Genomic DNA, 22131 nt, shown 5'->3' with positions numbered 1-22131 from the left:
TTGAAATCTACCTCACAGTATTTGGATGTTCTCAATGAAAGGAAAATAAACCAAATCATCTGGATTGGCAACTTTGGAAGGCTATCAGAATAGTCATGCTAAAATGGACTTTTAAAATTGATCTCTGTCTCAGCACACACACATTCCTCATTCTATGAACAAAATCTATTGACCAAAAGTAATCTGTGACTGTGATATGTATATAAGATTCCTTTTCTATGTGACTTTCTTGTCTTTTATCTCAAGTTCTGATTCCCTTCATATTTATATAAAGCCACATGATGGTTAATAAATAAAACAAAAGTGCTATTATAAACTGATCTGTCTCTTAACTGGTAGTATTACTGGAACAGCTAAACCAGTAAGAGCATTTTCAGAAATATAAAAGTATGTCAAAATTTAATTAGTATTTTATATAATGTGACAAGATTAGGCCTTCATAGTCATTTTATTGGGTAGATAAAGTGTAACCTACTTAAGTCTATTAACACAGCAGAGACCAAAGTAAACATGTCTTTAATGCAGTATTTATTATTTTTGTGTTTGTGTCTGTGCTTGTGACCACATCTGAGTGCAATATTTGGTTCTTGTCTTTGATCAAGTGTTTTTGAAGTGGATGTATTTTAAGTGTGCATGAATTCTTTGATTGTGGCTTCAAGTATTAAAGAAAATATCTACATTAAAACATGATTGGATTTTCACATAATTTGGGCGTATTTAATTATCACTGTTAAATATGTGCATATTTCTTTTAGTCTCTGATAAATCCAAAACATCATCTACCCTCATGAACTTTCTAATGAAGCCTATTGTTTCAAACCTTACAGAGAAATAATAAAAATTTTACAAGCAGCTTGTTTTTTTTCTTCAATTATTTATTTGGTGATAGGCTTTAATTACGTATTCATTTATAATGAACTTTGGTGAATAAAGAATGAACAATTTTGAATGCTTCTTCTCCTTGCTCCCATATTTGAAATAATTTATTACACCATATTGGTTTTAATATAACCTTGTATTCAGCTATCCTCTAGAAGGTGACTGTTTACAATATAAATTATAATGACCCAAGCAATAAGACACTGCATTATCCTGTTGTTTTCCACCCCATACCCCTCCATTGTAATGAGATGAAATCAACTTCATTGACATCATTGAGGGAGCAGAGGACTACTGTTTTTCTTACTGATGTCCCAAGCCTCTCAATTGCTGCTATGTCCATCATTGGAATTTTTTCTGTTTGTTTCACACACCGCACAATGAAAAATGAATGATATCTGGCTGGATCACCTGGGAAATATTGAAGTTTTAAAAAGAATTGAAAACAATTTATAGAAGTGGACAGAGCACAAACTGAAAATTTGAAAGTTATGTGGCATGTAAAAAGCACCATTTGAGTGTAGCTGTTGCTGCCCTGACTGGCCAGTGGCATGTAAAAAGCACCATTCAAATGTTATCAGTGCCATCTTATTGGCCTCCATGCCAGTGGCATATAAAAAGCATCCTCTACGCACTCAGATTGGAGCCTGGTGCAGCCTCTTGGCTTGCCAGTCCTCAGTGAAACCATTCAACCCATGCCAGCTTGGAAAGTGGATGTTAAATGATGATGATGATACAATTGTAAATTCACTTTTGTTTCTTCTAAGAAAGATTGCTCATGAATTCAGTATTCAAGTATTTCATTTAGAGAAATCAATCACAAAATTTTAAATGATAATTTCTTAATACTGTTGGTTCCTAATTTATTTAGGCTATGGCATAATAAAGCAAAGAAAAAAAATGACCTTAATAAATATTATTAATGTTACATGACATGCAGTACCATGTTTGTAAGGGGGGAGAATAAGCTACGCATGTGTCATTATATGGTGTCTGGTTATCAGAAGCTAAATTATACAAAGATAAAACATTTTTAATGAGAAATATAGTGTAAAGAAATAAAAACAGCTCACCAGGATATACGAGGAAGTCTCCACCAAATTTAGAACCATGTGTTAAAAAGTATCCTTGTTCCCAGAACTCCTTGAATACTCGATATCGCAAGTTTTGCATTGCATTTGAAGGGAATGTCCATTCAGCTTCTTTGTAAGTTCTGTTAATCCATGGATTTTCTATAAAAGATATCCCAATAGTTATTACCTCTAAAATATCTAATATTAACTTCAAAGATGCAAGTTGCAATGTAAGAATATAGCAGATACTCACCAGTAAAGATTTGTACGACTGAATTTTTTTCATCAATAGGGGGTATTTTAATTTCATCAACATCAATTTCTACTTCTTTTTCAAATTCTGTATCATCAATTTCCATTCCCAATTGTTTTTGATGTTCCAGTTGCTGATTTCGTTTTGCTTTCTTGCCTTTTACAATATTAGATAAGTTACGTATTGTATCCATTCTCCGCTCTTGTTGATAGAGAGGTATCTGAAATTTTGATATGCAAACAGTAGTAGTCTTTTGAGATATTACAGCCAAAGCATTAAGTTTGTAATAAATGCCCATCTTTTGAAAACTTATAATAAACTCCTGCACACCTGACAACAAATGTTGGTTTGATTACATCCCTGTAACAACAGCTTGGCAAAATGGGACTGATAAAATCAGTAATGGTGTTGATTTGTTTGAGTAAACCACACCTACACAAAGATGACTGATCAAGGAGTTTGCTTTGCGACTACTTGGATTTGGGTTTGCCCTTACTGTGTGGTGCATTGGGCAAGTGTCTTCTATAGCCCTGGACTGACCAGTGCCTTGTGAGTGAAATTAGTAAGTGTAGTGAGGGGAAGCCCATTATGTGCCATCTTTGTGTTTGTTCTAACCACCATTAGACAACTGGTGTTTTTTTATGTGCCTATGATTTAATAGTTTAGCAAAAAAAAAGAGACCAGCGGAATAAGTACTGGTGCTCCAGCATGACTGAAAAGTGCTTTTCAATATCAATTAGTCTGTAAGTAATAATCCAGCTGTCTTACATTTAACCCTTTCGTTACTGTATTTATTGTGAGATGCTCTGTGTTCCTTTCACTTAATTTTAAATATAACTATCATTAAGCTAGTGTTAGGAACATAAATCGTGACTAAAATTTGGAAGATTATACTTCAAAACTTATAAAACAAGACATTTGTACTACAGAGCCAGAGCTGGGTTGGTATCGAAAGGATTAAAATATGATTTATCAGGTAGCACAAATACACATCACAGCAAAAACCTGTGTTCATTAACTGTCACTAATTAGTCAGATTTATATGGTGGCCCTCTAGTGGTAGATTTGTGAAAATTTGAAGTTTGGCTGACAAATTTCAAGTAAATTACCCTGGGGTTTCACTGCTTAGCTGTAAAAGTTATTTGAAATATTTATTTAATACACTGAAGTTATGTTACCTGTTCTGTGTAGCTCTGATGTCTTTGTTCTTCATAAGCTTGTATTTCTTCAGGTGATAGTTTATTAGGAAAAACTTCTTGAATTAGATGAGCAATACCTTAAAAAAAAAATTACGAAAATCAAATTTGGAAAGAGACAATTTATAGATGCAGGTGTAGATGAGAAGCTTGCTTCCTGACCATGTGGTTTTGGCTTCAGTCCCATTGGAATAAATATCTACAATAACCTGAGCTGACTAAATCCTTGTGAATGGTTTTGGTGGATGGAAACCGAAAGAAGCCTGTTACGTACAAACATGCGTATATGTTTGTGTACATCCTTGTCTTGACATGTAATGGTTGTCAATGAGTGTCACTGTCAAATGTTTGTTTCTATTCTTCCCTCAAAAATATGTTTAACCATGGGGAAATATTACCTTGCTTGGAAACAAGTGAAGGTTGGTGACAGGAAGGGCATCCAGTCATAGGAAATTTGACTCAAGATCCATGTGAGCATTTAAACAATGTTGGCGAGAATTATGGCATCACTATTTCTGAGTTTTGGTTTGCTGAAAAGAAAAGTTTTCTCATCGTCGTTTAACGTCCGCTTTCCATGCTAGCATGGGTTGGACGATTTGACTGAGGTCTGGCGAACCAGATGGCTGCACCAGACTCCAATCTGATCTGGCAGAATTTCTACAGCTGGATGCCCTTCCTAATGCCAACCACTCCGAGAGCGTAGTGGGTACTTTTACATGCCACTGGCACAAGGGCCAGTCAGGCGGTAGTGGCAACGACCACACTCAAATGGTGCTTTTTATGTGCCACCTGCACAATAGCCAGACCAGCGGCACTGGCAACGACCTTACTCAAATGTTTTTTCATGTGCCACCATTTCTAGAAAAATCAATAGAAACAAAGATATTTATGTGCAAACAGCAGTCTGCATGAATTAAGATTCACCTAACTGAAGCCAAATTTCTTCTGTTAGTGTCATTTCAGTATTAGGAGTTAAACTGATATGACTTGCAATTTTTACATCCATTCTTTCATGCTGGCATGAGTCGGATGGTACATCTTGAGGCAGCTAGCAGAATCGTTAGCACGTCGGGCGAAATGCTTAGCGGTATTTCGTCTGCCGTTACGTTGTGAGTTCAAATTCCGCTGAGGTCGACTTTGCCTTTCATCCTTTCGCGGTCGATAAATTAAGTACCAGTTAAGCACTGGGGTCGATATAATCGACTTAATACCTATGTCTGTCCATGTTTGTCCCCTCTATGTTCAGCCCCTTGTGGGTAATAAAGAAATAGGTACTTTTTGAGGCAGTGTTTTATGGCTTGATGCTAACCCTTTCAAATGCATCTTACAGCACATTGTCAACCACCATTAGACAACTGGTGTTTTACGTGCCTATGATTTAATAGTTTGGCAAACTTTTGACAGGGTCCCCTGATCCCTTATCTGGTGGCCCATGGGGAAACTATGGATAAATGAGTGGTTGGTGAGAGCTGTACAAGCCTTGTACAGGGTCACTACCAGAAAGATGAGGGTGTGCCACGAGTAGAGTGAAGAATTTAGGGTACAAGTAGGATCAGTGCTTAGCCCCATCTTTTTCATCATAGTCTTCCAGGCAATAACAGGAATTCAAGACAGGATGCCCCTGGGAATTCCTCTATTCTGATGACCTTGCTCTTATAGTTGAATCACTACCTGAACTAGAGAAGTTCCAGGTATGGAAGCAAGGTCTAGAATCGAAGGGCCTTAGAGTTAACCTAGCAAAAACCAAAGTTTTAGTGAATAGGAAGGCAGACAAATCACAAATCCCTTCAGGTAGAAGGCTCTGCTTGATCTTTATAAAAGGTGTAGGTAGAAACTCCATACGATGCACCCAGTGTAAGCTTTGGACACAAAAAGTGCAGCAACAACAGAGGAAGGTTAATAAGGAAACTAACTTTTGTATGTGGAAGGTGCACAGGTACAATAAACGCTGAAAATGTGCAGAAAATAGACTCCATCAACTGCCAAGGCATCAAGATAAAGGTAGTACATAGCTTCCATTATCTAGGTGACCAAGTTAGTAGGGGAGGTGAATGCTGTGAGAATAAGGTTAGGCTGGGCAAAGTTCAAAGAGTTCCTACTCCTGATGGCAACAAAGGGCCTCTCTCTCAGAGTGAAAGGCAGATTGTTTGATGCCTGTATGCGAACAGCTATGCTGCATGGCAGTGAAACATGGACTATGACAGCTGAGGACACGCGAAAGAAATGCAATGTCAGTGTGCATGTTTGACTGTAAGCAACGAAAGAGAAAAGTTAGGCATAACAGGAATCAGATGTGGTATGCAAGAGAGACAAATGCACTGGTATGGTCATGTAATGAGTATGGATGAGAACAGCTGTGGTAGAGGTAGACCTAGGAAGACATGGGACAAGGTGGTGAAGCATGATCATTGAACTTTGAGCCTCACAGAGACAATGACTAGTGACTGAGACCATTGGTGATGTGCTGTACTTGAGAGGACTCATCAAGCCAAGTGCACCTGTGCTGGTGGCACATAAGGAATATCTATTGAGCATTGAGCCTCATGGAGGCAAAGTGGCTGAGTTCCTTTCAAGTGTTGGCCCTCATGGAGGCAAATTGGCTGAGTTTCTTTTGAGTGTTGGGCAAAGTGGCCGAGTTTCCTTCAAGTGTTGGGCCTCACAGAGACAATGACCAAGACCTTTGGCATTATGTCGTACTTGAGAAGACCCATCAAACTGAGCAAAATCGCAGTCGTGGCAGATACCTATGTCACATAAATTGGCACCCGTTCCAATGGCATATAAAAGCACACATTACACTCACAGAGAGGTTGGCATTAGGAAGGGCATCCAGCCATAGAAAACCATGCCAAATCCGATTGGTGTCTGGTGAAGCCTTCCAGCATGCCAGCCTAGTCAAACCATCCAACCCATTCCAGCATGGACAACGAACGTTAAATGATGATGATTTAAACATCTGTTTTCCATGCTGGCATGGGTTGGATGACTTGACAGGAGCTGGGAAGGCCAGGGGCTGCACCAGGTTTCATAGTTTGTTTTGGTTTGGCTTCTGCAATTGGATGCCCTTTTTAATGGCAACCACTTTTTTATGTGGCACCTTGGCCAAGTGTATCCTACTATAGCCCCAGGCTGACGAAAGCCTTGTGAGTGGATGTGGTATATGGAAACTGAAAGAAGCCCATCTTATATATATGCGTTTGTGTGAGTTCATATTTATTCTTGTTTTGACAGGTTGCATGATCTTTGCAGACAAATAAAATTCACATAGTGTCAATTGTTTGCTGGGCATATCATCATAGGCCTCCGTCGGTCATGGCTGACAATGGATGATGTCATCTGTCCGTTGAGTTGTCTATTCAGTTTTTGCAATGCCTCCTGTGGCTGTAGAGACTGATGTGAAAGTGGCAGTCTCATTTGCAGAGGTCACACCTATACGTTGAATCCGGTCTGTTGGCTGTCATTTCTTTTCTGCGGGCTCGGTTTTCATCTGCCGCCACCCTCAAATTCTCTTTGCCGGTCTGCAGTTGTTTGTGAAGAGTGCCTCTCCAACTGAGTTCGGTCGGCTGCGAGATCTTCCCAGGAATTGGTGTTGATGCCAAGTGCCTTCATATCCCTCCTGTACCTCAGCTTCGTTCGGCCAATGTTTCTCTGCCCTGCGACAAGTTCTCCAAAGAGGACATCCTTTGGGATCTCACCATCCTCCATACCGCGAACGTGGCAAAGCCAGCGCAGCCAACGTTGTCTTAGCAAGGTGGGGAGGCCATCTTATATATATGCGTTTGTGTGAGTTCATATTTCTTCTTGTCTTGACAAGTTGCATGATCTTTGCAGACAAAAAGCTCATTCACATAGTGTCAATTGTTTGTTGGGCATACAGCCATAGAAAATTTGGTACAAAGTAATTTGTGCAAGCATAAAAAATTTGACATTAAAATAAGCTTGGTAGTGATTACATACATCAAACAAATGGTGGCATGCATAAAGATTTCCTATGTTTGGTTTAGAAAGAGAGAAAACAGTGTGATAAAAGGAAAGGGAAACAGATAAGCTTTGACATTATAGAGGAACAAGTCAAGGTGGTGAGCTCGCAGAATCATTACCATGCCAGGCAAAATGCTAAGCAGCATTTTGTCCGTCTTCATGTTCTGAGTTCAAATTCTGCCGAGGTCTGCTTTGCCTTTCATCCTTTTTGGGTCGAAAAAATAAGTACCAGTAATTGACTTAGCCTCTCTCCTTGAAATTATTATAATAGTAACAGGTAAGTTCTGAAAAGTTAAGTCTAATAATTGTGATTGAAAAGATAGAGATCTTGATTTTCTTTATAAAGTACCTTATCATTTATGCATGCTAACATTACACACCCTGCTTGCTTCATATCTTCCCAACCTTCACATGTCCTTTGCATTCAGTACCCATATCTCACCCTTATGCAGTACTGCAGTTCATTCACAAGCATTGTTCAATCTGTTCTTTGCTCAGACAGAGAATCTTCTTGTCAGCAGAGATAATGACCTTCGGCTGGCTACTATGTTTTCAAAATATCTCCATCTACTGCTGATTAGGTTGGCTACTTACCAGAAACTATCAGTTACTTGTACAGAGCCTCCTGGGTGTTGTAAGGAACTTATTTTACAAATGCTCTGACTGTTAACTGATGGATAGCTTTCTGAAGAATGCTGCTTTTGGTTGTATTAGTTGCAGTGAAAGTGCTAGGTTTAGTGGTTGGGGTGTTACACTCATGATCACAAGATTGTGGTTTCAATTCCTGAACCAGGCAATGCATTGTGTTCTTGAGGAAAACACTTTCACTTTGCTCCAGTCCATTCAGCTGTATAATGAATTCCGGCAATAGCTGGGAAGTTAACCCTATGTTGTACTGGCATCCTGTTCAGGGGAAGTGTTGTGATCTTTGTCACATGCCGGAAAAACTGGGTAATTGGCCCTGTGAGTCCTTGGCCTCAAGACAGTAATGTCCAGTAAGAACAGGTATTTTTAATTTAGAAGAGAAGAGCTCTCAAGATAACTGGTTTTAATTAATTATCATTGCCATTATTACATGTTGGCAAAAGTTGGAAAGGTCTGAAATACAATCCCAATGTTTTCACATCCAACTTTATTATTATTCTGTCAAGACTTCTCTTGTCTACATCTAATTTGCTGCATTGGCAATTTTTAATGTTGTATATATATCATATCATATCTGCTTTCTACACTGGCATGGGATGGACAAGCTGTTACAATTTGAGTTAGAATTTATTCAAAATTCTAAATGCCTTAGGGATCATATTTCACCACTGTTACACTTACTTTTGGTGTTGTTTCTATAGTTGGATGCCTTCCCAATCCTTACCAACTTTACAGAGCATACCGAGTTCATTTTATCATGTCATTTTCACTAGAGAGGTATTATCCTTGGCAAGATTATCGTCTTTATTTCTTCACTGGTACCAGAAAGATAACTCTACAGGAAGACTAAAGAGTCCTCTCTCCTGTCTTTTCTTTGGTAACTTGTTCCTTAGTTTGAAATAAGAGTGATCTAGAGCAAGGGAGTGATGGGAGAAAACCAGAACAAGAGAGTGATAGAAGAAAGAGTAATACAAGAGAACCAGAGCAATAAGAGTGAGTGACAAAGCTCTACATATTGGTTGTAGGTAATGAGACTGAATAGGAGTAACATGACTGACATTGAAAGAAAGGAAAGTAAAAAGAGAGAAGCAGAGTGATAGGAACAAGATAAAAGAGGGAGTAAGAAAGGACCAGAATTAGGGGTTGTAGATAGGAGAGAAAGTAATAAACTGTACTAGAATATGACAGAGGAGACGGTATGTGATTCATATACAGCCACGTAATGGGTTGCATTTGAGGAGAATTAAAAGTAAATATAAAACATCTCTAAAAAAATATGCATTTGACCGAAGTTTGCTAAAGTTGCATGGTGGGGGAAATGAGAATGATAGGAGTGAGACAGTGCTGAGGGAGGGTTATGGAAGTAAGGACTGTTAAAGAAAGGAGTACATATGTGTTTGACTGTACATACATGGAAAGACAATAATTGTAATAAAATTAATGCCCAGAAGTTCAAATTTGTTTTAGTAGAAGATATTGCTTGAAATTTTCAAAGAGGCTTATGTTGTTTTATATCATTTCTCTCTTATCAGGTTGTATAGAAAATTCTGTCAGACTTTTAGTACTTATTTTAAAAAAGTACAACCATGATTTTTAATATTGCAAATTTAATCATCTATATAATTTCCTTAATTTTCTATCATTTCTCTCCATCTTTTTGTAAATTTTTGAATGTATCATTTGAAAAATTCCTTGGGCTTTGAATTAATTAATTTTCTGTCTTCACTACACTTTTCATGCTTAAATGGTTTTGTGAAAATCTAAAATAAGTGAAAGTCTGATGAAAGAAAATCTGGAGAATATGGAGGGTATAATATTTTCTTCTATCTGAATGATTCCAGGACATTTTATAAGACCTGTGCAGTGTGAGGTCAAACATTATCTTGAAAAAGTACCTTCCTTCAGTTTATTCACAATGTTTTCTATCCAAATCAGTCTTCAAACAATGAAGTTGTTGATATTACAAAAAGACCCTAAAATCTTGTAATTAATAATTTTGTCCATATCTCACCAAACACTTGATAAAATTTTCTTGTTGATAGGGTGCAAGTTTTTGATTTGGGCTTAGCTACTGTCTGTGTCAATATTGTTGCAAAGAATTAATTTTTCATCTCCAGTCATGATCAGTTTTAAAAATGGTGCTTGGAGGTTACTACAAGTCTGGACAAATTCACAGTAGTCAAGCTTTGTAGGAGATTTGCTGCTGAAAGAGCACAAGGAAACTATTCTCTCCACTTTGGAACTTCCCCTAGCTTCTTCAAATGATTATGAACAGTTCCAGTGCTAAGATTAAATCCCATGGGAAGCTTTCTCACTGTCACAGTAGGATCCCTTGCAAGTGTTGCCTCTGGTATTTTGTCATAGAACTTGGAAGGACATCTTGATCTAGGCTCATCAAGCAAATTTAAATTGCCAAGTCTGAATTTTTGAAAATACTTTCTGCAAGTCCTTTTATTTACTGCATCTTAACCAAAAGCCTTCCGAACATTTTTGGCTGCTTCACATGTATTAGAACTGTAGTGACGCCATTTTGGGATTTTCATCTGCGCATGCGCAAGGATTAGTGTCTTCCGGCAGGCCTTCTGGAAGACATGAATCCTTGCGCATGCACAGATGAAAATCCCAAAATGGTGTCACTACAGAACCCAATGAAACTCATGATGTGACAAATATGCACTTTACTTGGTTCGATGATGAGTTCTGCATATAAAAAATTAATATACTAAGATTTGCATGTTGTTCTAATGGAAATTTTTCATGAAATAATTATGCACCAGCGAATGTTTATATTTAAAAAAAAAAAAACAAAACAGATTCTAACTCATAATCAAACAGAATTTTCTACAAATCCTGATATTTTACTGATATATCTTGTTGGCAGAGAATGTGCTTGGCCCATTGTTTCTGTTTCATTATCTACTGTGGCATAGTTTCTACAGCTGGATGCCCTTCATAACATATGTCATTTTACACAGTGTTCTGTGTTTTCCTTTTTTGTAGCATCAGTCCTTGGGAGATCAACATGCAGTTCGCAAGACCAAGAACCTCCTCAACTGAGTAAGGTTGTTTTAATGCTAGGATGTGAGAGGTTTATAGTATGAAAGAAGGGGCCAGAGCTGAGCAGGTTTCTTGCTATAAAGGAGCTATGTGGTTATTTACATTATAGAAGAGAGAGTGAGAATAATTGGAGTGGAACTCTAAAGAGAAATAAAATAGTGATGATGAGAGGGTGGACCCTCCAGGTGTAAGAAGGTGAACAGAAGAACAGAGAGTCTGGGTAGGTGAAGGTTGCAAGAATGTATGTAAAAAGTGAGGAATAGGAACAAAGGAGGGAACAGAAGATGACTAGAGACTTAGGTGGATGTAGTGAATGGTAGACAAAAGTGATAGGGATGAACAATGATACATACAAGTTGGAGGAAGGTAGGAGAGAGTAGGTAATGACTGACAGTACAAAAAGGGGCTCACACCACCATCAGTTATTTACACATCAGCTTTTACATGCTGGCATGGGTTGAGCAGTTTTATAAGGCAGTATTTTACAGTCTGTTGCCCTTTTAGTAGCCTCTTATGACATATTGGGACATATGCAGTATATGTCATCCCAAAACCAACATACACCACTATATTAATTAATATATTGTAAAGTTTTTTAAAAAACTATAATTATTCTTACAAGGAATCTAAGATAAGCATTGTTACAGTATTTTTCTTTTTAGACCAGTAACAAAAATTAAGTATACCACAAAATAGATGAAATGATAACATTCAAAGTTTATAAACAATAAAATGTTTTGCCTTTCTCCAAGAGTACAGATACTTCTTCTGGTGATAGCTGCAATGGAAGTCCAAGTAAGTTGTTTTGGCATGGAGCACGAGGAAGAGCACCGACCAATGTTCCAACGATTCTGTGCTGTTTTCTTAATAACATGACATCTGAAAGACAAATAAAATCTAATGTAATACATATTTAAACTAGCAAGCTGGCAGAATCATTAGCATATTACTCTTTTGCTTGTTTCAGTCATTTGACTGCACCACCTGCTGGAGCACCCACTTTAGTTGAGCAAATCAACCCCGGAACTTATTCTTTGTAAGAGCCTAGTACTTATTCTATCAGCTTCTATTGCCAAACCATTAAGTTACAGGGACGTAAACACACCAGCATATATATATACACACACTTATGTGTATATATATATATTCAAATGTGTGTGTATTTTGTTTTATATTTATATTTTTATGATTGTACTTTATAATCTCTGACGAGGCCTTGAGATATATATTTAAGTACCTCATTTTCAACTGCGTATTACCTCAATACATTTGACTAATATAGGCAGAATGAGATACTTTTATCTATGGGCTGAAACAGCTGTAAGGACCATTTTATTTGTATTATTCTTATGGTATTATTAATTTGCATATTGATGTATATTGTTTTGTTCGATTTTGATGTTACTATTTATATAGTTAATAAATAATATGAAATGGTAATATCTGTAAGTTGATGATTGAAATGAATTTGTTCCTCCATTTTCTTATTTGTAATATATATATATATATATATATATATAAACACACATATATATGACGGGCTTCTTTCAGTTTCCGCCTACCAAATCCACTAACAAGGCTTTGGTTGGCCTGAGGCTATAGTAGAAGATAGATAAATATATAGTTTCTATTTGATATCTAGTGTCATGTAAAAGGCACTCATGCCTGTGACACATGAAAAGCACCTGTGGTGGCACCACATAAAGAGCATCCAGTACACTCTGTAAAATGGTTGGTGTTAGGAAGAGCATCCAGCTGTAGAGACCATGCCAAAACAGATGACTGAAGCTTGATGCAGTCCTGTGGCTTGCCAGCTCTTGTCAAACCATCCAACCCATGGCAACATGAGAAATGGACATTAAATGATAATGTTGAATGTTAACTCTAAAGTCTTCCAGTTCAGGGTGACATTATAGTATAATGTGAACAGTAAACAAGGCTCTGCAACAAATACACAGAATGCAGGTGCAATGAAAGATTAGATTCCATGTAATCAAAATTCAAGTGCAAGGAACAGCCAAATATTCAAATTCTGATGATAGAAACTGAAAATTGAATCATTGCAAATTTAGGTCGTACATTACTAGTGCCGCTGGACTGACTCCTGTGCAGGTGGCACGTAAAAAAACACCATTTGAGTGTGGATGTTGCCAGTACCGCCAGACTGGCCCTCGTGTGGGTGGCATGTAAAAGCACCCACTACACTCTTAGAGTGGTTGGCGTTGGGAAGGGCATCTAGCTGTAGAAACTCTGCCAGATCAGATTGGAGCCCGGTGCAGCCATCTGGTTCGCCAGTCCTCAATCAAATTTTCCAACCCATGCCAGCATGGAAAGTGGACGTTAAACGATGATGATGATGTTTCAATACAAATTCAAATTAAGTCTCTAGTACTATGGAGTGTGGCTGTAAAGTAAGATCTTTAAATTGTGAACTGAAGAAATATTTGTAGATAAATGGATCAGAGCCAGGGTGTAGGCTCAAATGGGTTGGCATCAAAAGGGTTAACTGACATAGGTTGTTCAAATTGTAAATGTCCATAAAGCAATTCTTCCTCTGTAGTAACTGTTTTTGTTCTTCTTCCTTGCAGATATATAATGGCGACCAAGCAGAAGCAATGTGCTGTCTCTGAGTTCTTGACAAAGGAGGGCACAGGCTCTCTGACATTCACAGACAAATCGCTTACAGAGATGACGTCATTGTCAAGAGTGATGAAGAGAATCCCAGCACTGAAAACAAATGCTGCAGTGGAAGACCACCAACTGTGGCCATTGTGACATGAATCATTAGTGAGTGGACACACTGATTTACACAGACAGACAAGTCAGAATCACAACTGTTTTGTGATCACTATGCATTACAAAAGATAGTGGAAGATTTTGGGGATGAAAAAATGTGTAAAGCAGGTATTTTGGGAATTGATGCTTGATCTGAAGGAGAGAAGGGTGGAAGTCTGTTCTGTTGGAAGCATTTGAAGCCAATGAAGGCATGTTTTTTTTCCAATCTGGAGATTGGGGATGGAGGATGAAACATTGGTATATCTTTAAGACCTAGACTGAAAAATCAGTCTACATCACTTTTTCATAACTCAAGAAGTTCAAAGGCTAGTAATCAGCACAGAAAGTTATGGTCTTGGAGACTTTTTGAAATGCGGTCATACCATGAAAGCTTAGAAAAGCCATAAGGAGTAAGAGTCCAAGCAAAAATCTAACAATGATCCACAGTCACCTTGACAATGCACCTCCAAACACATCTTCTGTTATAAGTTAGGCAATTGACAAATTGAGCAGGTCAGTGGTCCCTCATCCATTATAGAGCCCAGATCTGGCACCCTCTGACTTCCAACTGTTTGGTTGGAATGATAACATAAACAAAGTGAAAGTGGCTGAGAAGTATAACAGAGCACACCTGAATTTTATCAAAGGAGATTTAAGAGCTGAGTTCAAAAAATGGTGCAAAGGCACTGCTTGTGAAGAAGACTATGTCAAGTAGCACCATTCTACAGAGGAAGAATTACTCAACCACTGTATGCAATTTGAATGATCTTTGTCAGTTAATAAAAAAGCTATGCTCACTTTTGCCTTGCTTTCATATATATATATATATATAACAAACACCATCCAATCGTGGCCGTTCGCCAGCCTCATCTGGCACCTGTGTTGGTGGCACATAAAAACACCATCCGAGGGTGCCCGTCTGCCAGCCTCGTCTGGCACCTGTGTCGGTGGCACATAAAAAACACCATCCGAGCGTGGCCGTTCGCCAGCCTCGTCTGGCACCTGTGTCGGTGGCACATAAAATCACCCACTACACTCTCGGAGTGGTTGGCGTTAGGAAGGGCATCCAGCTGTAGAAACACTGCCAGATCTGACTGGCCTGGTGCAGCCTTCGGGCTCCCCAGACCCCAGTTGAACCGTCCAACCCATGCTAGCATGGAAAACGGACGCTAAATGAATGATGATGATGATGATATATATATATATATATACACACACAGCGAAGCTTTATTATAGCATCGTATATTATTGACTGCTATTTCCAGTAAATATTGGTACATTGTTGTACCACCACTTCTTATATATATATATATATATTTATTTGACACTGTCAGAATTGTTTGATATCCACAGAGCTAACAGAAATTTAAGCAGAAAATCAACCAAGATGAGAATTATTGCAAAATTTGATTTGTGCAAGTGTTTAAAAATTTTATAACTCAAAAACTTATATGGAGAGATTCACTTTGTCCAGGGTCTTCTTTGTTGATTTTCAATTTTACTAGAATGATGACCACAACAAAAATAATCCCATAGTTTAAGTAAGAATAAGTGCCTGATAGATGTTTAGTAGCACATCCCTAATAAAATGATTTAGAGTTTGTGTGAGATAAGATACCAGTAGCACATCAAATTCAAGCTATGGGGTTGAGTGACAGGAAACATGTTTGTGATGATGATGAAAACAATACCCTCACATTCTTGTAAGATTTTCCCCCCTCTGTCCACTTGCCCACTCACCCAGTCCAATCTTCTGTATCACTTCACTTATATTCACCCCACCACTGTACATTGAGGGTGTGTCCTGACACATATACACCACCATCTCTCTCACTCTCTCCATCTCTATCTTTTTCTTATTTCTTTATTGCCCACAAGGGGCTAAACATAGAGGGGACAAACAAAGACAGTCAAAGGGATTAAGTCGATTACATTGACCCCAGTGCGTAACTGGTACTTTATTTATCGCCCCCAAAAGGATGAAAAGCAAAGTCGACCTTGGTGGAATTTGAACTCAGAATGTAACGGCAGACGAAATACTGCTAAGCAATTCGCCCGGTGTGCTAACGTTTCTGCCAGCTCGCTGCCTCTCTATCTTTTTCTCTGAGTCTTTCTTTTGCTCCCTTCTTCTCCTATACGGGTATCCTTGTATCTCTTCTACAACAAGACACCTATCTCTATCCTTCTATTATTCCTTTAGCGTCTCATCAACTAGCACAAAGCCATCTCCCTCAATACTACTCCCCTCAAGTAGAGCAGCTTTGCCTCGCCTGGCAAGTTACTTGGTGATCTTGCTGGTGCTATGAACAGAGCCCCCAATACACTCTGTAAAGTGGTTGGTGTTAGGAAGAGCATCCAGTTGTGGAAAAATTCAGAGATAGTATGAATGAATATAACACTGGCCTGCAAACAAGCATGCTTGTAGCAGCAAATTATTCGTGTACAGTAACAGAGGCAATACTGAAAGAAAAGAGGGCTCAATCCTAAAGGGGTGATATTCATGTCAGATTCACCCCTATCAAATCTACTGTGGAGGCGCAATGGCCCAGTGGTTAGGGCAGCGGACTCGCGGTCATAGGATCGCGGTTTCGATTCCTAGACCGGGCGTTGTGAGTGTTTATTGAGCGAAAACACCTAAAGCTCCACGAGGCTCCGGCAGGGATGGTGGTGATCCCGGCTGTACTCTTTCACCACAACTTTCTCTCACTCTTACTTCCTGTTTCTGTTGTACCTGAATTTCAAAGGGCCGGCCTTGTCACTCTCTGTGTCACGCAGAATATCCCCGAGAACTACGTTAAGGGTACACGTGTCTGTGGAGTGCTCAGCCACTTACACGTTAATTTCACAAGCAGGCTGTTCCGTTGATCGGATCAACCGGAACCCTCGTCGTCGTAACCGATGGAGTGCTTCCCCTCCCTATCAAATCTACTAGAAAGAATGAGATAAAATTGAAAGAATTACATGTATTTACTTAGATGAATGGAAATTTGAACTTAAACGTAAAGATGGATGAAACGTCATTAAGCATTTTTTTCTGGTGTGATAACGATTCTGCCATTTCGCTGCCTTTGCTCGTTTTGATAATTCCTTCGACTAAGGTGGCAAGATAGTAGAACTGTTAGCATGCCAGATAACATGTCCAGCAGTGTTTTGTCTGTCCCTATGCTTGAGTTCAGATTCCACTGTGGATGACTTTGCCTTTCATCCTTTTGGGGTTGATAAAAGAAGTACCAGTCAAGTTTTGGAGTCAATGTAATCGACTTAACCCCCCCCCTCCCCAAAGTTGCTGGCCTTGTACCAAAATTTGAAATCAACATTAATAATTGCTATGCCAAAACAGACAATAGAGTTTGACACAGCCCTCTGACTTGCCAGCTCTTGTCAAAAGATTCAACCCATGCCAGGCTGGAAAACATGTTAAATAATGATGAGGATAAATTGCACCATTTTACACTTGACTATAAGAGAGAAATCTGGGACGCAACTTATATGTGGGGCAAAGCTAAAACTATGAAAAGAAACAATTTTGTATCAAGATTTAACGCTAAAATAAGGGTGTGTGGCTTTTATGTGAGTAAATGTGGTAGTTTTTGAGAGCTTATTTTCCATTAGTTAACTTGATCATCATCATCATCGTTTAACGTCCGTTTTCCATGCTTGACCACCTCGTCCCATGTTTTCCTGGGTCTACCTCTACCCGGATTACTTCAACAGTTTGGGAGTGGCACTTCTTCACACATCTCTCCTAATCCATCCATAGTACATGACCATACCAATGCAAACGTCTCTCCTGCACGCTGCATCCAATGCTTCTTATGCCTAACATTTCTCTCAGGGTGCTAACACTCTATATTTAACAATTCTTTGTTTATACTGTTTGTATTTGCTATTATTCAGATTTAAAAATGCAGAAGAGAAAATTAAATGTGAACCATCTATGTATAGAATGAAATCAAATAATTTTAGAGCAGTGGATAGAACATTCATATAAATAGAGAAAAAGGAGTCTAAAATGGAAACTAAGATAAAAAAATAAGATGAAGATCCCTCCTGAGTCATATAGACACATGATGCTAGGTTCTTGGTTTCCGTGGTGCATATGCATCCCAGTGGATGGGATGCCAGTCCATCACAGTATTAGTCATTTTTGCCAGCTGTGTGGACTGGAGTAACATGAAATGAAGTGTTTTGCTCAAGAACACAACATGTTGCCCCGACCAGAAATGGAAACCCAGTCTTAAGATCACAAGTCCAACAACCTAACCACCAAGCCACTAGGGGAATTTATTTACCAAGTATGGCAAATGAGATGATATTTCACCATTGTACTTGACAAATTGATATTGATTAATGAAGTATTGAGAACATTTGTTGTTTAGCATATGTCCACCTTGATCAAGAAGGCCTACGATCAAACATATTCCAGCAACTCTGTTCTGAATTTTTTCATGCTTCATTTTTCTAAAACAGTCAGAGATTTTGCCCAATCTTTTTAAAATGGTTTCATTTGAATCCAGTGTTGTAAAAAAAATTATTCATTTTTTTTTTAGAGGTATTTTGGTCATTTTAGGCATGGGTCTTCAAGCACTTTCCTTCCAGTTCTTGGTTCTTATTAAATACATTTACTGCATTTCATATATATATATATTTCAAAATCGGAATTGTATTTTAAACGTGGAGTTCCCAAAAACATTTTCGGAAAAAGTTAACAACAAAATAAAAAAGAAAAAAAGGTGGAGGGGGAAATTAAAATCGAAAGCTTTTCAGTTTTATTTTTCTGGTAAACTTGTATTCTCCGTTGTTAAAAAGACAGCAATATGATGAAATTTTTGAAAACAGAAAGTGGATGGGTGTGTGTGCGTGTCTATTCTACACATTCTCCTGAACGTTTCCGAATAGTGTCATTATTTCTACTTTCATTTTCTGATCATAAACCGAAAGAAAACTAATACCATTTCTTAGAAAACTAATACCATAAAATAAACCTTGCCAAATATTATTTTGACGATTTTATTCTTATTATTTACGTTTATTGTTGGGAACCATGCTATGTATGTTACTGTACAATTGCTCGGGGAAAATTATCCAATTATCATTGCCACACTACAATAGTTAAAGTAAAAATAACATGATCCTATCAATGCATCATCGGTTTCCGTATGTTAATAAAACTAAAACAATATTTATAAAATTAGTTGAAGATATTTACATTTTTACGAAAATATCAAAGCGGAAAAAAAAATGTCTAAGTAAAATAGAACTATACTGATGGTTCCACAACTTTGCCTGTTCTCCGATATTTTCAATATTTATTTTCTCTTTCGTTTGTTTCGGTGATATTTAGATATATTCCATATCAAGATTCTTGTATGGAAGCTATTCTAATATATGGATTTAGGACTAAAAGATAGGGTTGGTGTTGTGAATGGATGTGGTTTATCAAACCCCACAGATGTCGGTAAAACCTAGGTTACGAAAAATACCTAACAAAAATGTTTGTGAAAAGCTACTGACATCTAATGTCTCACAAATGTTACCCCCGCCCCCAACCTCCAAAATACAGGTAACGATATTGTTTAACATTAGGTCGAGCAGACGAATGAGATTATTGTATTATAATTTCAACGTAGTCATGACCATTGCGTCTTTTCAAATAGCTCTCTCTAACATTATGTCATATATCCTTTAAAAATTTACCTTTAAAACTAATAAGGTGCAAGCCGAGAGAGATTTGGATGCCATTTCTAGCTGATTAAGCGACCACGTACAGAACACGTAAAGAACACGTTTAATGCACATGGAAGTACCTTCTCTTAATCACTACATAAAGATATAAAATTTACATTTGGAACGAAAAATTTCTTTAAACTAATCTACGTAGCTTTACTTCGTCAATATAAAATCAAATGTCGATATGTAAAAAGGGGTATCGATACTATTTTGACATAAAATGTATATTTACCTTCATTATTCCATACTAAACCAACATCACCATCAATATAAATTTTGATCACTTTTTCATTTAAACTCTCTTCCATGTTAAATCTTATTTGTGGAGATTTTCTCAAGACAGAATCCAAGACACATGGGATAAAAATTCAGCGATTTATATACGTCAGTCCATCGTGTTTACTCCAACGAGGTAACGAGGACATCGGGTATGTCTAAATTCCAGCATGGAATTGAAACGAACTAATGTATATGTATATACCCGGAGCAACGAAGTAATCTCCACATATTTTGACATTTGCGTTCGATTTAATAGGCAAAATATTTACGATAATTTTATTTGGCATTTGCTTAAGAATATGTGGACATCATGTATTAAAAAGACAATAGGAAACAAAATCATGCCTGTATGTTGTTGTTTAAAACGTTGAAACAGAAACAAACAGTGCCAATCCAATTCCTTGGAGGAAATTCCCACCCCAGTATCTCGCAAATTGTTTTCTCTTCACTTTAAGAAATATTTTCTAGCTATAGTTATGAATTTTTAATTTGTTTTTGAAGGCATCTTAACAACAAAATGTATTTCTAGCAAGAATTTGATGGTTCTTTACGAATATTGCAAATTTAAAACTAATCCTTGTCTGGCGAAATCTATCGTGCATGTTTTAACAATCCATTTATTTAATTCATGTTTATTTACTATCAAAACCTGTAAATAATTTTAAATGTTGACACTGTATAAATTTACTAAATGAAGTTAACTGGAGCCTGTGGCTTAAATTCTTAAAATTCTTTACAAAGAATGACGTGTCATCCTGACTATTATAGTTTTGCCCCAGGTCGTGAACAAACAAATCTATAATCGAAAGACATTCAAGCTATGACCATCCAGTTTATTTTAGTAGCATCTGTGACTTTATCAGTATTCTTTATTCTTTTCTTTGCAAGATGCTAGGGTATGATTTGAGGGACATTAAACAGCTAATTATAGCAGGTCAAGTGTACATATAGAGGAACCCTCATTCTTGGAGTATAATATTGAATTATTTATAGATTATTTCACTTAATAATGCCCGAAACGGGCAGAATTACTTAAGAAGTCGTCTTCTGGGTTTTAATATAAATGATTAATATATAACATCGATGTAGTTATTAAATGAATATTGCTTTTCTATGTCCTGTAATCCAGCTGTAATCCTGTAAATACCAATTTCACCTTGACATTCGCTCCTACAGGCTCTATAAAATAATGACAACAATACACGAAATCGTCTATTAACCCCGACCTTGTCAAAGAAATCACGATAATACAGCGTATTTCAATGAGTTGGGGTCACTTTGTGTAATATTGACTCTGAACATATTCAGGATGAAGGGTATAACCTTAATATTTAATTGGCATTTAAAAAATATTTTATCGATCCTGCAAGGATGAAAGTCAAAGTGACCTCGGTAGGATTTGAAACTCAAAGCATAGAGACGTAACTAAATACCACTAGGCAGTTTGTTCGTCGCTCTGCTGATTCCACCACCCATTGATCTGACTGGTGTCAATCCAGATTTCGTTTTAATGGTGCACAACGGCTCAGAGTATTTTGTGATGCTTATATTCCTTTCCCCAAAGAATTAGTTACGTAAATGTATCATAATAGCTTCTACTACACAGTCTTAATCTTCTTGAAGATAATCTCATGTTCTATCTAAAACCATCACAGTAGAAAGTTTAATATTAATGAGCTTATGAATATTTATATTTTTCTGATTTTGAATAATAAATATTGCATTAAATACTTTAACCTTGTCACAAATTTCTTCACAAATCTCAATAAAAATGTTTTACCTTTTTTCATATAAAAATATCTATACACACATGATTATGTTAGCAATAAATTATAAAGTCTTATATCTACTACTGAATAGAAAATGTTTTACTATTCCGCTTTTTAATTGTTCTATTATAATAAGTCACGTGCCTGATCACATGACCAATTTTTGGCGGGAAATTTTAGCACAACTAACGTGGCGAGTTCACCTTTGTTGCGGGAATATTTCTAAGGAAATTCAATTTTCCACTAAGTTTTATAATTAATAATGACTACAGACGTTGATCAACGCATTCGTGATCTCCAGAGGGAGTATTTAGACTTCCTGGATGATGATGTAAGTTATACAACGATGTTTCTCTGATTTTTAATTCTCAAAATAATATTACTTTTCCCGGGCTTTTTCTTGCTCTAAATTTTCCCCAACTTTTCCTAGTCTATGTTTTATTATCTTGCCGTCGCCAATAATATTGGTAGCCAAGTTCAGTTTCTTGTCTTAT

The 22131-nt window shown here is 37.3% G+C and overlaps 2 protein-coding genes across 2 annotated transcripts in view; one reads left to right on the top strand and one right to left on the bottom strand.

Moving 5' to 3' along the window:
• Positions 1 to 857: 857 nt before the first annotated feature.
• On the bottom strand, positions 858 to 20304 carry LOC115211040 (tRNA-splicing endonuclease subunit Sen34). Its single transcript, XM_029779904.2, has 6 exons — positions 19822 to 20304; positions 11826 to 11963; positions 3384 to 3481; positions 2206 to 2425; positions 1953 to 2111; positions 858 to 1290 (listed from the first exon to the last, which is right to left on the bottom strand). Exons 1-6 carry the CDS (start codon positions 19895 to 19897, stop codon positions 1088 to 1090), a joined length of 894 nt encoding a protein of 297 aa, XP_029635764.1. The 5' UTR covers positions 19898 to 20304; the 3' UTR covers positions 858 to 1087.
• A 1491-nt stretch (positions 20305 to 21795) lies between these two features.
• LOC115210342 (DNA replication licensing factor MCM3) overlaps positions 21796 to 22131 on the top strand; it is a 34840-nt gene continuing 34504 nt past the window's right edge. The window contains exon 1 of the mRNA XM_029778878.2: positions 21796 to 21968. Coding sequence (XP_029634738.1) covers positions 21900 to 21968 — 69 coding nt within the window. The 5' untranslated portion in view covers positions 21796 to 21899. The remainder of the gene's footprint in view (positions 21969 to 22131) is intronic.

Source organism: Octopus sinensis, linkage group LG4 (assembly GCF_006345805.1).
Source record: "Octopus sinensis linkage group LG4, ASM634580v1, whole genome shotgun sequence".
Lineage (NCBI taxonomy): Eukaryota > Metazoa > Mollusca > Cephalopoda > Octopoda > Octopodidae > Octopus > Octopus sinensis.
This window is presented reverse-complemented; position numbering and strand designations above follow the sequence as displayed.

Bases quoted from the DNA above. Each gene is read 5' to 3' on its own strand.
- LOC115211040 (XM_029779904.2), bottom strand. From the start codon at position 19,897: ATGGAAGAGAGTTTAAATGAAAAAGTGATCAAAATTTATATTGATGGT. The intron at 11,964-19,821 runs GTAAATATACAT...TTTGTCTTTCAG, and splicing joins TTTAGTATGGAATAATGAAG to ATGTCATGTTATTAAGAAAA. The intron at 2,426-3,383 runs GTAACATAACTT...TCAAAATTTCAG, and splicing joins ATCAGAGCTACACAGAACAG to ATACCTCTCTATCAACAAGA.